The 27,892-nt window shown below is 39.2% G+C and overlaps 1 protein-coding gene across 1 annotated transcript in view; it reads left to right on the forward strand.

Moving 5' to 3' along the window:
* Positions 1 to 27,892, forward strand: part of LOC118114004 (CUB and sushi domain-containing protein 3) — a 216,408-nt gene that overhangs the window by 22,761 nt on the left and 165,755 nt on the right. Inside the window, exons 3-4 of the mRNA XM_035164185.2 lie at positions 13,438 to 13,550; positions 26,303 to 26,497. Coding sequence (XP_035020076.2) covers positions 13,438 to 13,550; positions 26,303 to 26,497 — 308 coding nt within the window. The remainder of the gene's footprint in view (positions 1 to 13,437; positions 13,551 to 26,302; positions 26,498 to 27,892) is intronic.

Consider the following 27,892-nt stretch of genomic DNA (forward strand, 5'->3'; position numbering starts at 1 on the left):
AATATCAAATGGAGAAAACAGGTTTATTATGAAAGTCAATATCAGTTAATAAGGGATGTCACGATACCAAAAATGTTGTAGTAGATACTGATACAATGACATTTCCATGATGCTCGACACCCAATTCGATACCACAGCAAAAAACAAAACAATAAATACCATTTATTTTTAACACACACTCCTTCATAAATATATTAGAACAAACAAAACACAACAGTGGCTATGCAGCCTTCAAGTAATAAATAAAAAGAAAAGGCTATTAACATTACAAAAAAGAACAGTGGAGAATTATGTAGGAAAATTATGAGAGCAGTGGAGTACACGCAATGTACTAGCAGACACACACACACACACAGGCACACATACACGAATACACACACAACTTTAGTGCAAGCCCCGGTTCTAATAACTTCTGATTAGTGTCGGTTTTTATTGTAAACATGTAAAGTGAGCGCAGATCAGTGCGGGAGGGAGGTTATGTGGCAGGGTAACATGGCCCAGTACAAGGTACCCGGGCCGCTGCTGCAAAATGTACGTTGTGGGAACCCGACAGTTGGTGAATGCACGTATTGGGGAAAGTATTAACCGTATTAACAGACATGAGCAAGATTAAGTCGGTTAAAGGTTCTAAATGTCGGTTATGAATTTTCAGTTAATTGCCCAGCCCTACTCCAAGTCCAACACAAACCGCACAGTCACCAGAGCTGCATTGGCCTCCTCCGTGCCCGTCTGTAACTAATCAGATAGTGCTGTGGGTGGGACCTTGCTCGAGACCACAGAGTGTTGACCACACACAGAAAGAGCCAAAGTACTGAATTTTTCTTGTATCTGCAATTGGATAAAAAATAGATATCAGCCAGGCTGGTGGACCCCATTATTCTCTGTTTCACTTTTCTGGTAGCTTAACACTGGGAGCCCCATCATGCAGGTGGTCAGTGATGATGGAGGTTGCTAAGTATGAATGTTATGCAATGTCATGTGAGCTGATTATGGTTTGGTCAGTAGTTTGGAGTTATGATCAAGATCTTTGCTAAAATTGAATAGTTAATTCAAGAGATATTCTCTCTTCCACTTCAATGTGGCATTCCACTTGCAGTACAGTCAGATGTTTGTTCACAGAGATGTTTGTTCTAACATTGTGCTTTAGATGGAGGCATTTATAGTTCTGCCTTGAAAGGAAACCTAGTAAGGGCTGTGGCTGTGCAGAGATGATTTTGTGGTGCAAATGTATAATGTGTGTGTGAAGGATACTTATGTAACAGTTTTGTGTCAAAATGTAGGGAAATACATCCTAGATCGTGATTGTTGTCTTTTACCTCTGAACCACTAGAGGGCAATAACATGAAATTCTTAGATCAGGTCTACAAACTTTCAATTGGATGTTTTTTAGGGTTAGGGTTTTTAAGTTGTGTGCAGCAGTAATTTTCTTAGGCATCTATATCTTGTGACAAATCATTTCACGACTTGACTCATGTTTACTAATATGAAAGAATGTGTAATACTTTTGTCAAGTCATTGCTGATTAGGCTATGTGACGTATAGGGTAAACAATTTACAAAACAAGAAAGGAGAGATTGTATTTTTCTGAGGTGCTTTAAATTCACATGGAACTGACCCTGTCATTAAGAGAGGAGGAAAAGCTTCACTTATACTTGGTATGAGACAAAAGCAAAGGGCTCAGATTTGATGGGTTTTGCCAGATCCAACCCAAACCTCTAAATTGCAATGTCTTACTTGGTGTTTTTGTCATACATTTGGTTTTTTTCCAAGTGGTGGATTTCCTCCCATTGTGGGACTGTGTTGTGTGGCACTAGAAAATAATTCCACGACAGAATCTTTGCTGTGCCTCTAGGGCCCAAAGTGTGTGCCAGTAGAATGCCTGCTCTTCCTCAATTTATTCACTCCAAACAAAAATCGCTCAGAAGAAGGGAAAAACAAGCTTTCTTATCTTGTACTTTCTTACTTTTTGTTTAACTTTCTTCAGAAAGATGCAGCACATACGTTTTCCAGCATGTTGTTGTGAAAGATGCTCATATCCATATGGTAACACCTGAAGTTGTTGTTGTTGTTTTTCCTTGTTTTTCTTTCCTTCCTTCACTGAGGTGTAACTTCATCTGGAATGAATAAGAAGGTGAACATAATGATGGGCAACACTTTTCTCTCCTTTTCTTACCTCTTCCAGGGTAATTATAAATAGAAACCTTGATAAAGATTAAAGAGGCCTTTAATTTATTAATGTCATTAATTAATTAAGTCAGAAATTCAGAAGGGAGCACGACAAAAGCGACAATGAATTTTTAACATGAAAAAGAAGCGACTCCCGTGATGGACCTGATAAGTGTGTCTCCCTATTGATCTATGTATTCTCTTTGCTCTATGAAGTTTTTTCCCATCGCTCTCACTCGGTGCTGCACTTATATTACATTCAATCCCTTGTGCCTGTGAATGACTGGTTGAAGCACTCATTATTGTGCTGAAATTATATGCTGAAGATGGTAGAGGACGGCCGGAGAGTTAGGGTAAAAAAGCCTTTAATTCCAGTGTAGCCCTGCACAAATAATGACCTCATTATGGTGGTCTTTTTGCTGCTGTCATTATACAATTATGTTGACAGCTGTTGCTTTACTAGATGCTAAGCATCATGGGACCTCACATTTAGAGTATATGTGCTTGTTTACCATTAGTACAATATTTCAAGCGTAATTCAACACCGTTAAGAGGAAGAAAATTATTGATTTGAATCTTGATAGTGATCCTTTCTCTGGGGAGATTTCATATAGTTCTTGTTAGGGCTGCACAATATATAGTTTGAGCATTGTCTCCACGGTGTGAGGATTTTCAATAGCCATATCGCAGGATGTGCAAAGTCAAGTGAGGCAAATGTCATGCACCTTTTTTACTGCATGATACAAAAGGAAATCTGGCACAGTTCTCATTTTCCATGACTAATCTACGAGAGAAGTCTATTTGAATGAACATAATTTATTCTGATTTAAGGGTTCAGAGTTTTCAGCTTTTGAGTTTGATGCCGGTGATTGACATGCAGCCTCTGCATGCACAATGAGCTATCAATCACAATCGTTCTTGATCAGCTTATGAAATTACCAAAAATGACAGAGAAACAAGAGAAAAACTGAAAAAGGGTTTTGTCTCAAAAAGTAAAGCAACATCAGTTCTGTGGAATTATTCCTGTTACTGAATGGATGATGTTGGGGGAACTTCCTGTATTTTTTTACACTACAATATACTGTGCATCACAGAAAATGTAATTGTAGATGTGTAAGAATTCTCCCATAATCAAAGAAACCAGAGTCGGGTGACCTGAAAATAGGTCTTGACACGACAGAAAAATGAGTACCAAGCACATCCTCACATCCTACTGAGGTTCCATTTACATGGATTATTAAACTCCTGCTTGACATGTTCGCCTTATCAATTGGCAGATAAGTCAGAAAATCCCTTTTTAAATGAAGGGTTAGGGTTTTTTTTCCCTGTTGAATGTCAAACATTACACAGAATCAGTATTTCATTGTGATAATAAAGTATTATGTTCAACACTAAGTTTAAGAGGCCAGAGCAAAATGATGAAGATATTGATCAGTGATTAATAAAAGCAAGCGTTCAGCTCAGGAAGACTTCATCTTGATTTTCAACTGAACAAGTTGTGATGTGAAGTGAAATTCAGGGGCAAGAGGAGAAGCTTTGAAAGAGCTGAGACATAGACACACAAGTAATGTCATATTTGCTGTGTTCATGGTTACCAATCTTTTATTCAAGACGACAAGTATTTTTCTGTTTTTTATTTTTGCACACGCGGCACACCCCGTCGCCATATCCTCCTCATTGAGGAAATAGATAGAGGTCCTGTAATCAATCAATAAGCAGTAGAGACTGAAGAATATTTATTCGTGACTATTTTGGTCAAAACGTTTACCTGCCACTGTGGCACATAACAGAAAATCTACCTACATTAGCAGGTTAATCAGCGTCATCGGTTAAGTAAATACGTCGATTTGCGAAATGTGCGTCGACACGTCGGGAAGGTGGCTGTGCACAGTCAAAGCATGGATTCACCTGATGAGCAAGCTGAAGCGAAAAAAATTGCCTACGATCATCTAGCATAGGTCACCAATAGGCGGACTGCAGTCCGGACCCAGACGCTGTTCTATATAGACCCAGACCTGTTATTAGATTTTGACGGAGCGTTTCTATTATAGGCTTGCATTTACGGTAGTCTTATTTTAACCTGTGCAGCTTTTTCGTCTTTACGGCAGTAAATCCTGGCAGCACACTGTAGAGTTTACTGTTTAGTTGTTAATGTTTGTTGAGATTGTTTTTTGTGTAATGTAGTTATATATTAATAATTATTTATTTATTCTGAAATTACTTTATTTTAAGATGCCTTTTTCAAAAGGTCTTTATTTTATTTTTTAAATGCAAAACATTTTTTTTAGGGTACCCTTCAGTTCAGTGTGAAAATTTATAATAAAATTGTTGAAATACAATTGAATTGTACTTACTTTACGTTTTTGACTTCATACAGACATTGATACAACTACTAGGCTACTTCAAAATAATTTTTTTTGGTAGACTGCTAAACAGTGTTTTGATGTTCATCCAGAAAGTTACTTGAATTTTACTCAGTTTATTTTGTTGTTGGGCAGCTTAATGTAGATTGATATATTGCTTTTAGTTTAATGGAACAAGCTCTTGCACTAATTTTAGTTTGGAGAGAAATGGGACTGTAAAAGGCAGATTAGCAGTTCAGACTGGGCTATCTTTGGTTGTGGAATAATGCCTTGCAATGCAAAGTATAATCAATAAAATAATAATCGATAGATGCAGCCCTACCCACATTTGATACTTGGTGAGCTTTAAATTTAGCAAAGCGCGGGATTTAAAATGTCACATTAGTTATTCAATGACTTCTATAACTGTGGCTAAATAGTGATGATAGAAGCTTTATCATTGGCCACAGAATAGTTGGTGAAACTGAGGCTGAGCCATGAATCCGCATGAAGCAGCAATCTTAAAGGTCCCATATTGTAGAAATTAAGATTTGTGCTTTATAAATACTGACACAAGAGGTGTAAAGATTATGAAACAGAGCCCAAAACTAGGTATAAATGTCCACGATCTCATATTGTGACACAGGAGGACTGAACCACGATACCTGACTGTGCTGCCACCCCTGTAAGAGCAGCCTGTTGAGCTCTCATTAAATGATGAAAGAAATGATAATAAAATGACAACTCTTGAGTAAACACACATGCACCACGCTTTCGTGACAGGTACACAAGAAGGCCAGTGTTATGGTGACTTCTGCCTGCCTGCTGAGAACTGCATTGTGGGAGCATGCACCGCCAAAGCATAAACTACTAGTGTTATAAGTTGTGCTTGCCTGCCTAGGATGGTGAAACATGCAAAATAGATTTTTTTTTGTTGATGGTCCACCTGGCCACTGATGTGCCAGCTTACTTCTTGGTCATTCCTGGCCAGTCCAGCTATTGGTTGACAATGTGTTGTGCGATAGAAAGAACATTTATTAGGTAGGGCTATGAGCACTGCACATACACAAAAGAAACAGTGTAAAACACTACATTAAAGGTCTTTCATGTTATGAGAAGTGTGAATTTATTTGGGGGGTTCTCTATGAAACTGCCGCGGGCCGCCAAAGTCTAGGTGATCACTGGGAAACTGACATTTCCTGCAACAAGAAGCAGAAGCATACAACCTGAGATTTACCTTTCATACCTCACAGCCATAAAAACCTTGACCTTATAAATCAGTTTCCAGGTATCACAGTCTTTCAGCTGGTCCTGTGATTCTTCACCTGTATGTTTGATATATTGCTTCTCTCTTTTCTGGCCTGTGATAAAATCCTGCAGCCTAAGATGTACTAGTCATAGGACAAGTGGTGTCACTAGAGTCAAGTGGTTATGTCTAAATTGTCTATTCGTACCGAGAGAACATGGTGCAGTTCAGACACATTATGCAGCTGGCTACCGTCAACTCATGTACTAAAGAAACACATTTGTGGCCATATAGTGAACAGACTTGGCTAATGTCATTGTGAGAGGATGAGCAACATAAATGCCGCAAACGATAAAGGATTGCATGCATGGAAATAAATGAAACTTGTAAGCCATGAGTTTTGTGCTTTAGAAAAATCCCTTTCTGAATAAGTGAAAGTAGCACAAGGTTATTGTGAAATCAAAGCAATATTAATGGTTGTGCTCTGCTTTATTTATCTGCTCCAGCCTTTGTCTCCTCCAACCTGGATGACCTAAATCGTATCTAGTCCTAGTCTGTCTTCCCCTCTTCACCCAAATATACCAGAACACCATTCAGAACGGAGTCAAGGGTGGAGAAATACACGATTAATAACCCTCTTTTCAGCATAGCTATGAAATAATCAGGTTTTTTTTGTTTGCTGAAATTATGGCTTCTATTTATTGTTTGTTTGAATTTTACACACTGCTTAGACTCATCAATATGGCAGCCCACCTTGACATCACCCATTCGTTTTTGAACTGCTGTGTTGAAACCTAGAGTTTGGCATTTTAACATTTTTAAAATAGAAGTAACCATATACGGAGGAGCATCCAATGGATGGTACAAGCTGACAATCAACTATTTTTCTGTAAATGGGATCATATTGAAAATCTATCTGTTGTGAAGAATACTGAAACTCGATTCCAGATAAGAACCGAATCCAGAATGCCAAGGACTGGGTACCCGTAAAAGAAATAGAATTTCGGTTCTGCTTGTCGGTTCCTAAACTGCAAGGATGCCGTATGTATCTGCCAGGACCTGCCTACCTGACTACATCACGCACTACGCAACAGCCTGTCAATTTGTTTATACGCGACCTAGCATGCATGGCTAACATGGCTAAGATGAGCCGCGATAAATGGTCAAAAGTCAGGTGGCAAACATTTAAGGCAGCACGGTGTCGATCTGAAAGACTGTACAGCGTTTAATGTCCTGCAGTCTCCGAGCCCGAGTTTGTCATCTTCAGCTAGCTCTAGTAGCACCTCGCTAGCACCTCCAGTAGAGCTCGGGGGAAAGGGAGCCGCGACGGCAGCGGCACACCGTTCTCCCTGGCATTCAAGGAAAAGCTGACTTACATGACTTGTATGATTTATGTCAGTAGGTTTCCTATAAATAAGATGTACAACAAGCAGCTCAAAACATTATTATCCACAAATGGCTCAACTGCTACTGATTTCCACTGTGTTGCTATGGAATATATGAGAGATTAATATTCATTACATATCTTAAAGTTGACAATTATTGATGTTACATTAGTTTACAGGGACAATTAGAACATCTTCTTCTAATAATTATCCACAAATAAGACTGTTGTTTGGTTAATTTAAACACCAGTATTTTCAAGGCAAAAAGTTTCAGCATTGCCTCTATCTCAGTTACTACTAATTTACACAGTTGGGTTAGACACATTGAGCATGTCTGATAAGGCTCTGAGATGAGTTGTGTGGGTTTTCTTTTGTAATGTTACCTGTCTAGCACAAGGCACAGGCAGAATCGGAATCGATAAAATTTAAACGATACCCAACCCTAACCATGAGACCATGAATTCCTTAGGAAAAGGTTTACTCATGTTATAAATAAAATAAGAAAAGGGTTCAGACTTATTTTGCAACCAGTGGAGATGATCTCTGCTGGTCTTTTGAGAGAATACAGGTTTTAGACACTTCACTGCATTGACTTCATTTTCTGGATCCTGATTCTACATCCATGTTTTTACAGAGTCTATGTTTTTATCCGGAGCATTACTTTCATAGGCATTGTACTGTAGAGGATGGTAATTTGATATGGGGCAAAACTAAAGATGAGTTGTACACTATAGACAGAATGAGGATATTAACTTTATTACCATTCACCAGACTTTCTCCATAATGCATTTTCCTTCGCATATTATAAAAAATTTAATATATTTTAAATATTTCACTCTTATTAGTGAGAGAAACCAAGATTTAATTAATAGGATAATTTGACCTTTATTATTAAAATGCAATGTCAGTGTCTAGGGCAGCTTTAATGAGTTAGGACATGTCAGTGCAAAACACATCTATTAATCATCCCATGTATTTTTTAAAAAATTTGTTTGAAAGAGAAGGCCAGCAGGGTATTATTCACCTTATAAAAGTAGCAGGCCCTTATTTTTGCTCTGTTTTGAACAATAAACTAAAGGCGAGTGGTACACTTTGATTGTCGGTGACTCGGTACGATCAGTCACAACACTTAAGGTCTCTCTCCCCCACTGCCTTTTTTTTGTTCTTCTTTCACAGGACACACAAAGAGGTAAAGAGCATTTCAGCAACACAGAGGTGGGCAAAGACAAACGGTGAACCAGCAAGACAGGAAACGTAACAGTGAATAGGAGCGACCTCATGCAACAATAAACAGAAAGTCAGAGTGACACATTGTGACACAAAGAGCTTAAGTACACAGAGGGAAAGACAGATCGAGGTAGAGAGACGGCGAGTCAGACAGACGGAGGGACATCATTCCCGTCTGTCTCTCTACAGAACGCAGCTACCATGACACTCTAATCAGATGGCGGGAATGTCTGACAGCTACCTTCAGGGCTGATGTAGTGTGTTCAGGTGGAAGGAAAGGCTACATCTGTCCATGCAATCATTGGCATTATTTGTCCAGGCCCACATCGTCATTCTGCTGCCACTGGTGTTACTTTACTGGCGTCATATTTGCTTAGACATCAGGTGTCTCAAAAGCCCCGCTGACATTTTTGGTTGACCTGGTAGAGTCCAGCACAGATGCAGAACACCTGGTTTGTATTTGACTCAGACATGCAGCACTGGCATTTATATTTGTGGAGCTGCACAAAGTTCAATTTAGTATGACTAAATTAATGAACTGAATAGGCTTTCATCAAATTTATAAAAGTTCCCATCACACTTTTGCCTGAAGGAAATCCTAATTACTGCATGCTCTGCCACTGTGAAGACTACACAATTTTTTTTGTTTGAACAGCCTTGATGGAAGCCATCAAATTACTGTCACGCAAGTAATTTTGTCTTTTTGTGACCTCCTCTGATGCACCAGCTTCCATCACCTTCACAGGTCAAAGTAAATCATTTTACTGACTGGCTAAGAGTGGTGATGCATTATTTTTTATTGGATGACCTTTATTCCAAAAACTTTTCAGTACTTTTAAAATAATTAATATTCACCCCAACATAGAGAAGATATATCTATTGAAACATGAGACTGAGGAGTGAGTGGTCCGGGTAATACTCTACTTTACAAATAGTCTAATTTCGAGGTTGTATGTACATATCATTTTAACCTGATTACATTCACACTGAGTATTAATGTGTCTCTAGCTTCCACATTAAGATCTGATTGAGATCTTATCACTATAGAAACATTTTGTCTGCATATTCACAGAGAAATGTTCAAAATGAACCTGGAGGGGTTTCATCATGCAGCGAGACAATGACCCAATACAAGAAAAGAACTTCATCTGTGGGGAAAGGTGACTGGCCAAGTCAATCACAGGACTTTAACCCAGCAGAGCATGAGTTTCAGCTGAGGTGGAAACTGAAGGGAGAAAGCCTTCGGACAAAACAGAAACTAAATCAGGCTGTGGAAAAAGGTTGGAAAAGCATCAGAGGTGAAGAATGCTAAAATTAGTGACGTCAGTGAGATGCAGGCCTGATGCAGTATTAGCGAGCAAGGATTATACAACAACCCATAAAATTAAATTATCTTTCCTTACTTTTGCTAACCTAAAATGGGGAAGTCGGATATCAACATCTACATTTAAATGCTGAAAGATTGAGATTCTTGTTTCATATACATCTTTTGATCGTAAATCTCAATATCTTAAGTGTCGGACAAAGACAAAAGGAATTTGCTCTACTGTCCCAATAGTTGTCAAGGGGACTGTTTGAAGCAGGTCAATGAATGTTCTTCATTAAAACATTTTTCAGTGAACCAACAAAAGATTTTTGCAGTGATCTGGATTACACTGTAAATTTTGTGTTTGTCATACTGCTTTAATAATCAAGTGTCCTTGAGAGGTAAAAAAACATGATTTCTACGATTATAGTCACAAACCAACTGACAAACATCACAGGGTCTGTCCTTTGTATCAAACTTTTATTTTTTCATCTAGGCTGTTATGCCTTCAACTGCTGTATTTCTATTTTCTGAAGTTAAAAGCAAAATGAAAGTGCCCCAGAGAGTCTGGCCTATCTCCCAAAGTTAGATTAGGGCATAATCCCTTATTTAACACGTCGTTTTTTTGTAAAACATCAAATAGAAGAGTGATTTACTTTGTCGACTTGTATCTGATATCCAAGTCACAGGTTCCTTGTTTCTGAGAAGACGGCAGCCCCCATGGTGTTTATTTGTTAATGACATTTTCCAACCATTCACCCGATGCTCCTGTTGCCAAAGCAACAAGCAGCAGTGAATACCAGATGACACAGGTCTCTTGTCTGCTTTTTGTTAGACTTGTTTTGGTCAGAATGTGCTTCATTGGTTTTAAATAAAATAAAAAACAAACAGTAAGATGTCTCAGAGAGTCACTTGAGAAAATGTCATCTGGTTCTTTTTTACATTAAAAATCATGTTCTTTTCCAAATGCTGCACACAAGCCACAAAATGTACCATATTATTTCATAATGATGGGTTTTTTTCGGCAGCTGCAGATTATCATGTCTATGGCTTGAGATGTTGATTGTTGAGGTTTTAATGAATCCTGCATCAGCCTGATGAGTACAACTTGGGACATGACCTTTCTAAATCAGAAATAAGTCTTTGAGTGCAGAACTCTGAACAAATCTGTCGCCCAGACTGCCACCTCATAATCCTTTTCACTGATATCCTCAGAAAAGATGTCTTCCCCTCATGTACACTAACCCCCTGACTTCTTTATTTCCTTGCTTGTTCGTGCAATCTAAGAAAGGATTTCTTCTAAGGCCATAAACGTGGCTCTGAGGTTTAGTTTTTTTCTCTTGCAAGATTTTTATGTACCTGTTTTTTTTTTTAAATTGCAGATATCGGAAGTTGTAGGCTACTAAATGACAATACTGTCCTCATCTGGTCTTATTCTTTATATTATCCTGCAAATTTTGCCACATCTCTGCCTTTGTTGTCTCCCGTCCAATTGTCCCATGTTGCCACAGCAGCACATTTGTTCCTCTCCTCTGTAGACTCTCTCTCTATAGCTGTTGCTGCTAAATTAAAGTGAAGAATTAGCTCAATAAAAAAAAAAGCTTTTTTAAGCTTTATTGTGTAAATGTACTGCACTCATCCCAGTTGTTGCCATTGACATCTTTGACAGCATGTACGCTACAGCCACTTGACTGCTCTGCTCTGGTTAGCTAGTGATTAGCTTCCCTGTGGATCCACCCTTCCCCAGACTTGGTGAGAAGCGCAATTCTAAAGAGTCACCAGTTTAAAATCACTCTCATTCACTGAAAATATGTCTCTCCCACATGGAAATGGTGCTGTGGACCCTTCCAGCCCCTGTTCTCCTGTTGGAATGGCAATGAGACATGGTTGTCTAACTTGTCTTGTGAAAGAGAGATTTAGGGCTGTTTTTTTATGTATCACAGCAGTGGGCCAGAGGCAAAGACAAGGTTCAACATACCTGTCTTTTCAATGTGACTTTGTCACTTTTCTGAACCGAAGCACAGAAGCAAAGTCGGACCAAACCGATGTGTCCTCATGCAAAATTTTAATGTGAGCTATGACTTGAGCTATGCTGTGAGAGACTGAATATTTAGCTTGTTCCACCTCTACACATATTTTGTTGCTTTTGATTGTCTCTGTGCAGAGAGTGGTGTTTTCTATACAGCCTTAGCACCAATCTGTTTTCTTGTTTCTTGTCTGTTCATATGACAGATTTGTGCCCATTGACGTAAGGTTTTTTTAATATTTAGATTGTGCCAAGTTTAGATATTGTCTAACCAAACATTAACAAGTAAAACTATTTTAAACAGTGGCACAAATGGCTTCAGTGTGTTCACTGTGCTACCTCTGTCCCATGTGTTTACTTCTCAACAAGACAAGTCTATTTATACGGCATCAAATAATAATAGAAGTAATCTCAGGGCACTTTTAATGTAGAGCAGCAGCATTGTATTTACAATACAAAGACTTTTGTTGTGACGCACAAGCTTGGCCTAATTATTCATTAACCATGATGGCATGCAAATTCAGTACAAAGCTCTTTTATGTGATTAATCTTACAATAAGGTCACGTTTTAAGTTGTCTCCTGTATTCAAAATTGCATGCATTCATGTAGCTGTTGACTTTTAGCAACATCTTGGCATACCTGCGATAAAGGCTAATTATTTACTGCAAGAGACCAGCACAGTTCACAGAGCTGTAATTGGAAACTCTATTGAAGCTGTAAATACAGCACCCTCTTCTTCGCTGTCACTGGGGGGATTTCTGCTTCCCCACATTTGGCCTACGACAGACATTATTCACCGGGCTTATTGTCAAGTAGAGGCTCAGTCACACAAACGGCCCCAAAACTAGCAATGAAAAATAACAAGAGGAAATGAGATGGCAATAGAAAAGAAGACATTTAGTTTCATGCACAAGTTCAGTTCATGCTGCACTGCCTGGCGTACAGCAGTGCAAGGTCGATAGAACATCAGCAACTGCCGCTGAGGAACGGTCAGCAACACATCTTGTTTACGACGTCGTGAAAGTAAATGGATTTGTTTGGATCTGCACCTAATTTGAAATGCAGTAATGAAGCAGTCTGTTACAATGCTGCTGCCAGCCCTCAAACACCATCCAACAATAGAGAGGGTTCTCGCTTGGGTTTTGATTATATAGTACGCACTATATTATTGGTGGACAAATTGCATCACAATTCTCAGAGCAGTTCTCTTTTATTAAGCACAAAATGCTACAGTGCACAAAGTCGGTGGTGGTGTGAGGTTTGAGGTCTCTCATGGTACTTTTTTATGTGAGAGCTTTTCTGATTTAAATACAGAAATGATATACGTTTAACAGACCCAGGTATAGTTTATGTTGGTTTCAGCCTCACAAGTTTTTAACTGCGTGGTCTTAGCGGAATCATTATAATTTGGGGTAAAATCCAAATGGAGGTAAATGTAGTCACTACAGGGAACAATTGCATCCATTGCTGTAGATAACTGCTCTTAAATGTGTGTAGTTTTGCTTGTTGAAGCTGAAAAAGGCAAATGTTTTACCACAGTAATAGTTTTTATAATTTTCAACTGAGGTATAATTGGTCTGTCATTATATACATTAGATTTAATCAAAACCTTCTTCTTACATTTATTAAGTATCAGCTACAACTGCAAAATATATTTGTATATTTCATTTGGATATAAATGTGATGATGTAAATTAAATCATACATTTAGCACTGACTTCTGTTTCTCTTTTCTGCAGGTTAACAGGATTTACCATCCCTCCACCTGTTACCAGTTCTGGTAACATTTTTTCACTGAGGCTTACCAGTGACTTTGCAGTAAGCGCTCATGGATTTAAGGCAGCTTATGAAGGTAAGGAAAACATTATTATCTGTTCTTTGTCTTTAAATGTCAATAGGAATATAGGAAATATGACAGACATTTGAATTTAGGTTTGAGAATATGATCAGGACAGCTCCTCATAAACTCCTCATTTAGCGAGGTGAAGTAGACACCATTAATTCTCAAGAGAGGGACGTGTGATCACACTTACTCCACCTGATTTCCTGCAGGACTTCTTCCACTGTTGAGTTATGGAAACATAAGGGACCTCAATTAAACAAATGAATCTCGTATTTTCCAAATTAGCACCCCCCCTCCCCCCAAAGTCCTGAACCTTTTCTGTGACTCCAGAGGTGAATGTGAAATTGCATGGCAGATGGCGATGGGAATTAGTTGAACTAATGGATGTACCAAGTTATCTGAGTTGAAGCAGAGCGGGGTGCAGCTTGGTGCTTTCTAAATATGAACTATCCTTCTGCGACCATCTCCTTCACCCCTACTCGTTTCCCCTATACTTCTACATGTGAACTCCAACTCTAACCCATCTCTAGTTCTCTTTCTCTGTTTCCTTTTTTTATTGATGGTTTGTGTTTTGTCTCTGCTCTCCTTTTATCTCATTTCATCCTCCTCCTGCCTCTGATCCATTTACTACTTGTCTGCACCTTTCTTTATTATTTCTATACTTTCTGTTCCTAACCTTCTCCAGCTCTAACAGGCTGACCCCATCCTCTAAGCTCGCTCCTCCTCCCTTGCACGATGTCCTTTTCTATCCCACCTTTACCCCCCTCATCTCCCCACCTGCCCCAGACCTGGCCAGTCCAGGACCTCTCCCCTCTCCATCTGTCCATCTGTGTTCTTTCTCTCTCTTTCTCTTGTTCTGTTTCTCCCTCTCTTCTATCCACTTCTCCCTCTCCCTCTCTCAGTCTCCAGTGGGTGCCTAGGTTGAATTAGATCTTGTTTTTCTGCCTCCATCTTTTGCCTGTTTAATCATTGACAGAATTTCATGCAGATTTTGATCACATTTTGTTACACATGACAAAAAATGTCCATTTCTCAGTACTGAGGATTAATGACAACAGTGGAGAGTATTTTCCAATAGGGACAGTCACACTGTTTATTTAGTGACCATCTAGTTGTTGCTCTGTGGTCACATTTAATGTGTGGGAGCTGTATGGATTAAGGATCGTAGCCAAGGCAGTGATATGGTAATATGTAGACCATAACATATACAGCTCAGTTTGTTATCACTGTTACTCATTCTTTAATACCCTGGTCTTACTACACGGTACACAGCGCACAGCATAAATATTTGAACAATAAGTAGCATGCTATTGCTTACTTGAGACCTCTACAGGCGTGTCCCCAGATGTCTCGGTATGATGGTGCTATCAATTTTAAAACAGTGTGTTGCATAGTATCATTGTATAAAATGTGAATGTAAAACCCTACACTGAAGGAAATTGAGGTGCAATTTAAGTAAAAGTGTCTGTGAAAAAGTGAGTTGATCCCTGTCATTGTCATCTAAATTTAAAAAAAAATGGAATTATGTATTTAGAGTATAATATAGGAGTAATTGTGTTAGTTACAGGTGTATATTAAAAAGGGTAAGGGTTAATCAGAAAACATGTACATTCTTAAAATCAATATTACATAAAAGGATTATTTTCTTTCTTTTCTCTATTGTTATTTATATCCTTTTTCACACATTTGAGGCCGTGGGAAAACGGAGAAGATAAAAATGGCCTTTTGTGCTATTTTAATTTTAAGAGGATTAGCTGCAAGACAGCAAAGTGAAAACAAAATGTTCCATGGAACTGTCGATTCAGTTTTATTTTTATCTTGTTTACTGGTTTTCACTCCAACATGATTCTGTGGAAAATAAAAGGTCAAGGAAAAATGGGATCTTCGTCCGTTTTTCCAGACTAAGCAACATCAGAGCGATTCCTGGGTTAAGTCTATTGTGTCAGTGATACACACACTAGTAATGGAAAACAATGTGGAAGTAATCCAAAGTATTGTGTAATCTGTATTGAACTTCATTTTAAAAGTAATGCTCCCAACTTGGCCCACCAGCTTCACAATCATCATAAATTTCCATTGTTTATCTTGACAAACCCTTATGACAGACACATATGAAACGTAAACACATTCATCGTTCCTATCCATAACGTACTCATTTGCAAACCATTGTAACTCACTGCCATCGCTGTATATTTTTCATCCTTGTTATGCTGATGTCGTTAGCTACATCGTACACATGAATATGTATGTGCCGCTCAATCTCATGACTGAAAACGTGTGATTCTTGTAGACTCTCAGAGATGATTGAGTCAGGACTAGAATTAAGTGGATTTGAATCTGCATACATGCTAAGGACACAGTGAAGGACGCGTCCAGATGGAATGTAATTTGTTGACGGCCTGTCAATCTTTTGTTAAGTATGTTTGAAAGAAATCCAGCTCCAACTTTTCTGAATTTTATTCCTGATTAGTGCCAACTTTCCTGCAATGTCACGACACCGTCAGCGTGATCTTGCAACCTTAAGCATGGCCTGAAAGGTTTGTGCTGCATTTATTAAGGAGCTGAGATATGAGGGCTTTTCTACAACACAGCCAAACAATAGCTAAGAGTGGCAAGGGATCGAGATAGGCTGCAGCTACCCTGTACATATTTCGAGCTCAGAGTACCACTATCTGCTTGCCCTTTGTTGAAGGTTGTGTATTTGCAACAAACACATCCCTGTGCCTTTCTAAAACCTGTCACACTGCCATTTCAACCTGCCCTTTCTTTGGAAGAGTCTTAAAAGACAGCTGACCTGAATAAAATAATTTCGTCTCTTCTCACCAAATCATTTCATTTGTCCCTCTGTGGTGATGCAGATGGTCCACTGAGCTGGAAAAGTACTTATTCGAACATGTGTGCTTGCGTGTGAGCATTGACATGTTGTTTACCAGATGCTTTGCCCTGTGAAGCAACATGGGTGCAGTCAATACCCTTTTTATTTCTTTATTTTTACGCCTGCATGAAAAATCCAGCTCAGCAGCCACTCAAGCAGTCCGCTAAGAAGCCAGACAGGCAGTCTACACAGGAGGCTCCTGTGGGGAAAGTGTGCTGCTCGTGTGCTCACAAACACTGCCACTCCGTCAAAACTCCCATCTTCTTCAAAGGGCTACAGAGTCATTAGATATACAGGCGAAATAAATAGCTCTGCCCCAGAGAAATCTCGCACCCAACTACCTCATTTACTAGTTCATAAAACTCACTCGTTACCACGGTTGTGGGGGATAATGCAAGACAGTCTCTCTTCTCCTGTCTGAATGCAACTTAAGGTGAAAAATGCAGATGACAGCCTAACTGGCTGTATTCATGCCCTGTAAGCATTCAGTTCACATAGCTGATTTCTACTCAGGGTTTCACCGTGTAAAACGCCCAGCAACAACATTATGTTGTTTGTATTGAGTTTTCTTTAGCGTTCCAAATAACATTGTGTATTTTGTTAAGCACCATATGCGTTGTTTTCATCCCAGCTTTATTTTGAAGATGAGGTGATTCTTTGTGAGATTAAGTACTCCACAGTACCCACTGTTGTTTGCATCTCTTTACCCACCCCGAGGTGAAGTTTGTACAGGATTTCATTTGGTTTAGCTTCAGCCCAGCCCCTGGTGTTTAGGAGCAGCTGTTTTCCCAAGGTTCAGTTTTATCAACACTTTATTTAAGGTCCTCTAGACAGCAACACTTGTTAGCTCAGGGCTAACACTGTGTCTAAAACACTTGATTTCTTTAGGGGCTTCTTCAAAGCCTCATAAAAGCAAAACTCCTGATTCAAGTGTAGGCTGTTGTTCAAAGTACTACTTTTTCCACTCATTTGCAGTTACTGTAGTTGCAATTGAAGTACAGTATTTTAGTTTGCATAAAACGAGAGGCCTTATCTGAAGCAACTGCTTCAAATAGCTGCAACTATTAAATGTGATTAATGTAATACAGATGCTTTCCCGTGAATTAATTCTTGGACCATGTCTGTCTGAGACATTAGTTATGACTTTCCATACACCAAAGGGCAATGAGTCAGTGCTGCTATAATTACAGATGGGATGCATCTGTTACTTTTTAATTAGGGACCTGGGGTGAGTTTCTCAAAACAGTTAATTGCAAGTGAGTATTGTGTTTTGTTCTTTTATATAGTTTTCTCAAGAACAACCGCCACAGACTGATTATTGCCATGAATGCCTGATAATCACCACTAGTCAGTTTAAATTATATGTTTTCAAGTGGGGTCAAATTAGTTATTGCATAAATCAGAGCTGCATGCACATGACCATTCACTAAAAAGCTGTGCATCATGCTGCACAATTAGCACTTTTTTTTTTGTGTGAGCCTTCACTGCATCATACACTCAAATTGAAAAGTAAAGATGGTTACTTTTCTTGGAATCACATGAAATCATCCTGGAAAATAATTTGTATGTTATCACATTTTTTGGGCTGAGAGCAATCTGCCCGATGTCCCTGGAACATCTGGCAGCTGAATTTAGAGTTCCGTTCAGGGGAAAGCTGTGGTTCACCAGTAACAGGCACTCAGTGCATGAAGTTCAGACTTTTCCATTTTACTCTTAGTCACATCAAACCAACTATATTAGGTTAGAAAAAAAAGCAAAACATGAATTGTACAGACATGAATTCAAAGTACATATTTTTACACACTCTAAATATTCACTAAAGAGGAGTTGGTACCAATAGTTTACATCAAAGTCTCTAATGGGTTCTTTCCTCTGTTAGTTTAGCTTTTTTTACATTTACACACTTGGTCCTGACAGGCCTCCATCCCATTTGTGCAGTGGTAGTGTAGGCAAAGGGCAGTAATCCTGGCAAATATAGTGCTCTCTCATGTAGTCCCATGAGATGCATGGTCACATATTTAACAACTCTCTACTCTCAGCATTTCCCTGTGGTATTAACTACAGTAGCAAACATGGCTATCACAACAGTTCATCTCCACATAAATTGCAAAGAATTCATGTTTCCAAAAAATGGAGAGGTAGGGGGTGGGGTAGAGGGATAGAGGGGGTAGAGAGTGGGAACACTTGTGTAACTGTTGTATTCAATCACTGTCAGACAGGTTGCTATGAGGATAATGATAACTGATAATTATAGATGTAATAATGTTATTAATAACAGTACCTATAAAAAATAATGGAGCTGGTGTTCCACAGCATTCTGGGTCTATAGCAGCAGGTTCAGAGCTCATCTGAGCACCACAAACAATTGGAAAGTTTTAAGTTAAACACAAAATGTAGAGAGCGTCTGCCCCCTCAACCCAAATTGGGCACTGGTTCCGCAGGAGAGGGGCCTAATAGCTGCAGGCTCTGTCTCCTGTTCTTCTCTTGGAGACTCTAGAAATCACATTTAAGCCTGCATTTAGACATCGAGGTGATTGGGATATTAAGTTGCTATAAGTTATTTAATAAATGACAGAGCTTGGTCATTAAGAGCTTTGTATGTCAGGAGAGGATTTGAATTCTGTTCTGAATTTTACAGGGAGAAAATGGAGAGACACTAGTTTTATGATATATGTTCCTGTCAGTCCTTGTGCTGGATCAACTGGAGGGTTTTCTTTGTTATTGGAACATCCTGATGATAAAGAATTACAGTAGTCCAGTCCAGAGGTAATAAATGCATGGACTAGTTTTTCAACCTCCTTCTGAGAAAGAAAGAAGATTTACATGTTCAACTTTAGAGGAAAGCTTGCAATATATGGATCCACATTAATTTTCAAAGGCTTACATGTGCTTCACATTACATTATATTTCATTTATTTGACGCTTTTATCAAAAGCGACATACAAGTGCATTCAACCATGAGGGTACAAACCCAGAACAACAAGAATCAAGAAAGTACAATTTGCTTCAAGAAAGCCAAACTACAAAGTGCTATATGTAAGTGCCATATAAGTACTACTAAATATATATAGTTTTATTTTTAATAAAAAAAAATGTATCCAAGGTATAGTCGGAAGAGATGTGTCTTTAGTCTGCGGTGGAAGATGTGTCGACTTTCTGCTGTCCTGATGTCAATGGGGAGCTCGTTTCCCCATTTAGGAGCCAGGACAGCAAACAGTCGTGATTTTGTTGAGTGGTTACATCGCAGTGAGGGAGCAGCAAGTCGATTGCCAGATGCAGAGCGGAGTGGACGGGCTGGAGTGTAACGTTTGACGAGTGGAGGGAGCGGAGTAGTGTGGGTGAACTTAGGTTGGTTAAAGACCAGTCGAGTTGCTGCATTCTGGATGAGCTGCAGAGGTCGGATGGCACTAGCAGGTAGACTACCAGGAGGGAGTTGCAGTAGTCTAGGCGTGAGATGACCAGAGCCTGGACCAGAACCTGTGCCACCTTCTGAGTGAGAAGGGAACGTATTCCCCTGATGTTGTGCAGCATGAATCTACAGGAGCGGGTTGTTGCAGTGATGTTGGTTGTAAGGGAGGGTTGACTGTCGAGTGTCACACCCAGGTTCCTAGCAGTCTGGGTGGGGGCTACCATGAAGTTGTCAAAGGTAATAATCAGGTCATGGGTGGGAGAGCTTTTCCCTGGAAGAAAAAGTAGTTCGGTCTTGTCAAGGTTGATTTTCAGGTGGTGTGCAGACATCCACTGAGAGATTTCAGTCAGACAGGCCGAGATTCGTGCTGCTACCTGTGTTTCAGACTGGGGAAAAGAGACAATTAGTTGGTTGTCATCAGCGTAGCTGTGGTAGGAAAAGCCATGTGAATGAATGACAGAGCCAAGAGAGTTGGTGTACAGAGAGAAGAGGAGGGGACCCAGGACAGAACCTTGAGGGACCCCAGTAGTGAGAGGACAAGGTTGGGACACAGAAGGTTGTTATGGTGAAGACAGGAGGAGAGCTGATTAAAGATAGCTCGGTCGAGAGCTTTAGAAAGAAAGGGAAGAAGAGAGACAGGTCTAGTTGTTTACTTCAGATGGGTTGAGGGTGGGTTTCTTCAGGAGAGGGTTTACTCTTGCCTCCTTCAGAGAGTTAGGGAAACAGCCAGTTTGATGATGTGCTTTTATTTAACTGATGTTTCTATGCAGGACACGAGGGAAGGGGTGTGAAGGGTTTTAGTATTTGGTAATAATTTGAATAGTTTGTTCTGGCTTTTACAATTATCAGATCTCAACCCATGTGTTAAGATGACGGTATACTCCAATACAAATGCTTATTGGATGGTAGCTAATAGCATGAAGCCCCCTGTCTTGTACCTCAGAACCAGAGAATAGAAAAAGAAAAATAGAAGTGCTATTGCAGTGTTCTTATCCAGTCATTATTGTGTCTATTTTTCCTTAAAATAACAGCTTAAAAATCATTTTGATGGTACAATGACTTGTACAGTGCCTCCTTTATTCCCACTGTGCACCCCAAATTCCTGCTCTTGCACTGTGTAACTTTATGAAATCTCCCACGAGAGATGCCTGGCTGAATCATAGTCTAATGCCCAGGAGCTTCAAGCATAATGCTGATCTGTAGAGTACTTAAATAGACTTAGAAGGTATTAAAAACTAGCATTTGTTTGCAATAATCAGCAAGGAAACTTTAACAATATCAAGAATTCTAAACTGAGTTTGTTGTGTTTGTTACCGTGGGGAAGCTAGGGGTACCGTCTGTTCAGCCATATTTCAGCTCAGCGAGTGCGACTATGCAGTCAGAGCTCCGGTCAAGCGATTGATAGGCTTTGTTTTCTTTACATGAAAACCACTTAACTGCTCTGACTTGGAGCCCAACAGAATTAATTACCACTTGTGGCTGCAGAGGCTGCTGTCACTCAGCAAAAGTTGCATAGTGTTGCTTTAAGCCCAGTGATTTGACCAAAGTAATACAAAAATTCTGCTTCAAGTAAAGTATATCCAGTATGCATGTCTGGGTGATGTCTTAATGCATTTTTCTCTAATCCCAAACCAAGCCATTTAAGCTTGAGCATCTGCCGGTTTTCTTTTTGCTGCAGAATACAGCCTTACGTAGGCCAGCATTAGAATTGATGAACACTGACACTGAGTATGTGCTCACCATAGAGATTGAGAATAGTAGATCAGCTACAGTACATTCAATCCAATTTAATGATAAGATCATACCTGACATTTACAGTGCAGTGTGTGATATATTGGTTCTACAGTACCTGACCTCATTTTTCTCTCGACATCATTGGCACAGTTCTTCACCAAGTCGTCCAAGAAAAGCTTGCCAGCATGGTTCAGGTATTTTTTTTTTTTGGCCTATGAGTGTTAAATAGCTCGAGCACTGTATGCCTTCGGTACTCTCCTGTGACTGTTACTATCCTTGTTCGGTAAATGTCCAATTGCAGATTATTTGTCGGCGTTCTGAATGATATCTAGTTGCACACAGCACCAGGCGCTGACCAGTATATTTCCTTTTTTTAATGCAAATGTTTTCAGCTCTGCAGTGTGCTGAATTTTAATTTCACGTTGTTTGCACCAAACTCTAAAGGCTTGTTGTGGTGAGTTTGTACATATTTGGATTGCCTGTCATATGCTTTTTCACATGTTGTTGAACTACACCAATCTGGTATTTCAAACAAATAAAATTCAATTTCGCAGGCTCCCTGTAACTCCCATGGAGACAAATTTGCAATTTGTTGCCAAGGATCATGCTGTGCCATGTAGGGAAGCATATATTCATTGCAGCCTGTATTACAAAGCTAGATTTGATAACAGTGAAGAATTGCTACATTATAAAACATCAGATCAATCCACATTAGATAATTTGTATTCATTTGTATAGGGAATGGTTAACAGTCTGAATATTGAGGTCGTTCCCTTTTAGGGTTTATATGAACCAAATCTATTTTGATTTGGTATAAAAAAATTCTGACAATACAAAATTGTACTATATGGTACATGCATGATACATAGAATCTCTCCTTGAACTGAACCTTTGTCAGTTAACCTCAGGCATGTCACAGAAAACAGTCTGTCATGTATACACATCTGCTACTGCAAAGTACTGGAGCTTCATATGAATGTGATAGTTAGTAGTCTGACTGTCCCCCCTCGCCACTGACCTCTGCGCTGGTCAGATGTCATGCAGATACCTGCATTGAATCTTAACTTTGTTTCTCACTCCTCACCCCCACATCAGTCAGGGTGAATGCCAGGTTCTCGTTATATAGTCAACAAGACACATTTTGCTGACACAAGATAACAAATAATAGCCCGAGACAATTTTGTCATAAGTCACTCTCTCAGACACACTGTGGGTTTGGGTCCACAGCTTTCAGATATTTTCACCAAGCGGACAACCTAATGTAGCAGAGAACAGCACATAAGCCCTGAGAAAATACTATGGAAACACCCTTATATAACAAAGATCAAAACCAGATCCTTTCATTTCTGCACTCTGCTGTGTCTTGTCAACTTCAGCTTGATCATGTTGCAGCTCTACTCCTTAAAAATACAGGCTGAGCTCAGACAAAAGAAAGGTTGGAAAGATTCTTTCACAAACATATATACGGGCATTTGGGGGCAGTGACTAAGTCCAGCATTGTTTTGGAGGTGAAAACAAACAGGTTATTGGCAGAGGATTGCAAGACTGTAACACACAAAATTGTGTTTTCTTAGTTCTAACAAATCAAATGGACTGAAGTTCTTCACATCATGTCACTGTCAGGGATGGCTTTCTCCCAATTGAACTTCCAGTCATTTATCAGTGATTTAATCTTACAGACTTCGATTGGCCCAAACCAGCTTTCCTACCTTATTCCTGTTGCAGTCTGTTGGTGATTCATTTTTCACATGAATATAAACAGCTGTCAGTTGATGTTGAGATTTTATATTGCACTCATTATAGACCATACGTATAAGGGATGTGTATATGAGCATCTGCTGTGTAAAATAGATTAGAAATTAGACTAAAATAAACATTCCTGGAAATTGTGACTTCACAGATGTCCATCAGTGAAATCAATTTCGTTCATTTACACATTTGGCAGACGTTTTTATCCAAAGCGAGGTAGAATTGATGGACAGCACTAAACCTCCAGTACAGCAGACCCTTGGAGTAAGTGCTAAGGGCTAAATCTGCTTAATAAGACAATGTGTAGAATAAGTGGGGCAAAAGTGCAAAGTAAATGCTAGTTAGGCATGTTATTTTGTAAGAGGTGTGAGGGACAGTAGGTGTTCTCAGAAGACATGCGTCTTCAAGAGGTTCTTGAAGATAGAGGGAAGTTCTTGCTCTGAAAGCAGTCTAGACCATGATTGCCTTGTGTGTAGGGATGACAATGCCAGACATCGCGTAGAGTAATGCGCCTTTATTCTGGTCTGTCCTGCAGACCCACAAGTTTTCTCTGTTGGCAGCCATGAGTCACCTGAATTCGATTCTGGTGACCAATGGAGTGATGCGTGCCCTTTTAGGTTGATGGAAGACCAGACATGCCGATGCATTCTGGACAATCTGTAAGGGTTTCACCGTGCCTGAAGGGAGGCCTGCCAGAGCCCTGCGGTATTTGAGCCTGGAGATAACCATGAGATAATAATAAACACGGACTGTACAAAGATCAGGATCAGGACCTTATGTATACTTTCCTATCTCTCTCTGTCTATCTATCCATCTGTCCATCTATCCATTCATGGAGTTTATGTTGGTGTAAAAAAAAGCTTACTGTTTTCTGACTTGACCATTGGAACAATTAGCGGCAAACAGATGGCACATATTAACAATAGTCGTTTAATTTGACTGCATGGTCATTCAGAAGCTGCAGGATGGAAGTACCTAGTATTATCATGAGGATAACACTGGATCTGATCAGACTAACTGGGTTTTATTGATCGGCGGGCCCACGATATCACGGCACCCTGATCACTACTGCAGACTCTCGACTCCAAATGACGGCAAGATGCCAGCTCTCGTATTGGGTATATTTTGGGTTTATTTTTGTACAATGGGATGAAGTGGTAACGTGTCATCACCTAACAGTCTATGATCAGTCTCAGCCATTTTGGTTGTGTAGCTGCACATCTATTGGCACTCCTGTCAGTCATCATAGAAAACCTTACAATTTTAGGTAGATGGTTGTTACTGACCCATACTGTGATGGTAGAAGCAGTTGAACATTTCTCTCCTCTACATATTTAAAGCCTGTTAAAATGGTTGTGTGTTTAAAGGGCTCTTACTTCAAAATAACCTTTGTGAATGCATTGCATGTGTAGATAAACAATTTATTCTTATTTGTGATGTTTCATATGGTCTTTTTTTATGTGTTTATTGCACATATTCGTACAATTTATTGGTTATAACTACTCCTGAGGCAAAAGAAAACAGTGATGTGTTATTGTCCGAGACTGCAGATTGAAATAGAAGCTTTGCCAAAATTCCCCTGCAAATGTCCGGTCTGCACAAAATGTATCAGCAAAGAGAAAATTATAGAGGTTTAAGAGGAAAGAAATGTACTGGAAGATTTTGTTCAACCAAAAGAATAGAGGAAGAAACCTCTAGGCTTGTTCATCACACTTCCGGTAGATGTTTATCAAAATTATCTGTCAGTAGTTTACCAGTGAATACATCGATCATAAGTACTTTGGCTCTGTCAGCACATGAGCACAATAGGACAGTGTTTTCTTGTGGAATATTTATACTTCAATATATCTGCTTTAAAAATGGGTCTGGCTAAAGATTTAGAATATCATTGCCATCTTGTTTCTTATTTTTCATGGGTACTGTTGTTTTGTGACATGCAGTACCTTTCCTGTAATATCTGTGCCATGATAAGCACAGTGATACACAAGGCAGAGAAATAAGGAAATAAAGAATAGAGGTTGCAGAAAGGTAATGGAGAAAACATTAACTGGAAAAATGGTCATGTCATTCAAGTAAAAAACATGCCTGCTGCAGATTTACCCATATTTCTGCTATTACCATGAGTTACAGTAAAAGTGCGTCAGAAAAATTTATGAATCGGAAAGCAAATTAGAGACAGTATTTAAATTCAATATAAGAGATCCATGTTCAGAGCCTGTTTAGCTCTTTCAAAACAAAATTTTAGATTTCACAATTAATACTGGAACACATGAAAGTGACAAAACTTATTATTTTGACAAAACTTATTATTTTGTACAGTTAAGTCAAGCTGTATATTTTGCGTCCAGTATTGACAACGTGATCACGCCTGTGTTAAAAGTTAGGCTATTTGAATTAGTTCAAGATGGATAACAGCTCTTCAATTGCAGACTAGACGGGCACATTCAAGTCATCAGGGGTGGCTCATTTGCGTTTCCCGCTCCCCACAAACAAAACAAAAGAAAACTCAGATATGAACCAAACTGTGGATTTGGAGAATCATTATACCTGTAGTTTTAGCTCCTCCTACCATCTTTTTTTCTAGCTTTAATTTTTTGTATGTTGTGCCAATTTACTTTGTTTTTGCCTGCATTTCATTGCTGCTCCCAGTTATAGATTTGTTATTTTAGTGAACTCTTACCATAAGAAGATTGGTAAGACACCAGAACGGCACATCAGTGCTCCTTGGACATCACATGTTATCATAGTCTCATATTCATTTAAGTTCCCCAAATGTAATTGGGCATTTGAGTAGCAATGACTTAAAATGCAAACTAAAAGTTTAACAAATTAACAGTGTATGTAGACTCAATTACTAAAGTTAAAACTACTAAGACATATGTGAAATGGCTTTGCATTTAGGACTTAAGATAATATAAAGGAAGACTGGTATATGTCATATATAGCAAAACATTGTTATTCTGAACAACTTTGTCTTCTCTTTCCATTTTCCAGAGCTAAGAAGCAGTTCATGTGGAAACCCTGGGATTCCACCCAAAGGCATACTGAATGGAACTCAGTTCAACGTAGGTGACAAGATTCGCTACCGGTGTGTCACTGGCTATGTCCTAGATGGACATTCACAACTCACCTGTGTCACTAATGCAGCTGGGGTGTCAGTGTGGGACTTTCCTGTGCCAATCTGCAGAGGTGAGGATGTTTTATTACTGAAAATGAGTAATTCATTATTTTAACTGCATGTGCTGCTTTTTTAAGCCAACTTTATCTCCCAGCTGTGCAATATGTTAAAATGATGTCATGAAGAACATGATGTTATCTACATCTACATATTTTAGGGTTGCCCCAAGAAATTTAAAATAACAAGGTGATATTTTGTTTTGTGATTTAAATTTCCATTAATTTCTTCTAGTTAATTTCTTTTGAACTACTGACAGTTTGTGTGACTGGATGATTGGTCTGCACCGCAGATATAGTAAAAGTGGTACAAGTCCTCATTAGATAAAAAATGTTTTGCAATGGGCTGGAGTGATTTTAATCACGGTGAAGTAGTTGATTAGAGCCTCAGAGTATGGAAAGGTTAATCAAATATTTATTCCTGTGGAGGAGGTAGCTTAATACATTATTGCTGTTGGCAGGAGTCATACATCTACTATGAAGTGTTGCAGCGTTTCTGCTGTGCTGTGACTTCACTGAACACTTCTGTGCCTCTTCTTTGCAACACTTAACAGGTCTACCAAATCTGATCTTAACAAAGTGTGGTGGGTTCGATGACCTGTAAGGGGGCAGGACAACTGCTGTCTTACTGAGGTCTCGGTCACCTCTCCTCTCAGACTGAATGGGTAGTAACACCAGGTTACTTGAGCTACGAGAATAAAGGCACATAGTCCCTTATTACCATCCAGGAATGTTGGACAGTGAGAAATGAACCCAGACTCACTTTTAGTTTATTGTGGTTACCCACCAGCTCCCAAAACACAAGAAGGAACTGTTACAGCCTGTATACAGACACAGAAGGGAGACAGACAGGGGGTTGCAAATGAAAATGCTAAATTATTCCATCATACCTGAAACTCATGCAATCGCAGTATTTACTGTTCCTTTTTATCCTGCCTGGCAGATTGGAATTACTGTGACTGCTGGCAAATGAATATGGCAGGTTTATGTTGTGGAAACGTTTCGATTGTAAAAAATTGTCTACCTCAGGACAAGTGAAACCAAAATAAAATGGATCATATGGGCTGTTAACCTTGTTGCTCGTGAATGTAATTAATTTTAACCTGTTATTTATTCTTCAGTGAAAGCTGTCTGTTAATAGGGGATGGAGGATTTTGCAAGTCTAACCATTTAAAGTGCCTGTTTTTTTTGGATAATAATGCACAAAACATAAACATCCAATCTATGAAAGCTCTACCAAAATACCACATTATGAATGAGTATTTGCCTCATTTAACATGCACTTGGTAGTTCTAAAATATTCAAAAAACTGAAAAATTATGCGGACCCATACTGTTTGAATGTACAGCTGGTGCCAAGATCAGTTAACTGCTCGAAGATATTTTGAAAAGTTTCAGGAGTCAGTTTTTC

The sequence above is a fragment of the Hippoglossus stenolepis genome, chromosome 8, assembly GCF_022539355.2.
Source record: "Hippoglossus stenolepis isolate QCI-W04-F060 chromosome 8, HSTE1.2, whole genome shotgun sequence".
NCBI classification, from domain to species: domain Eukaryota; kingdom Metazoa; phylum Chordata; class Actinopteri; order Pleuronectiformes; family Pleuronectidae; genus Hippoglossus; species Hippoglossus stenolepis.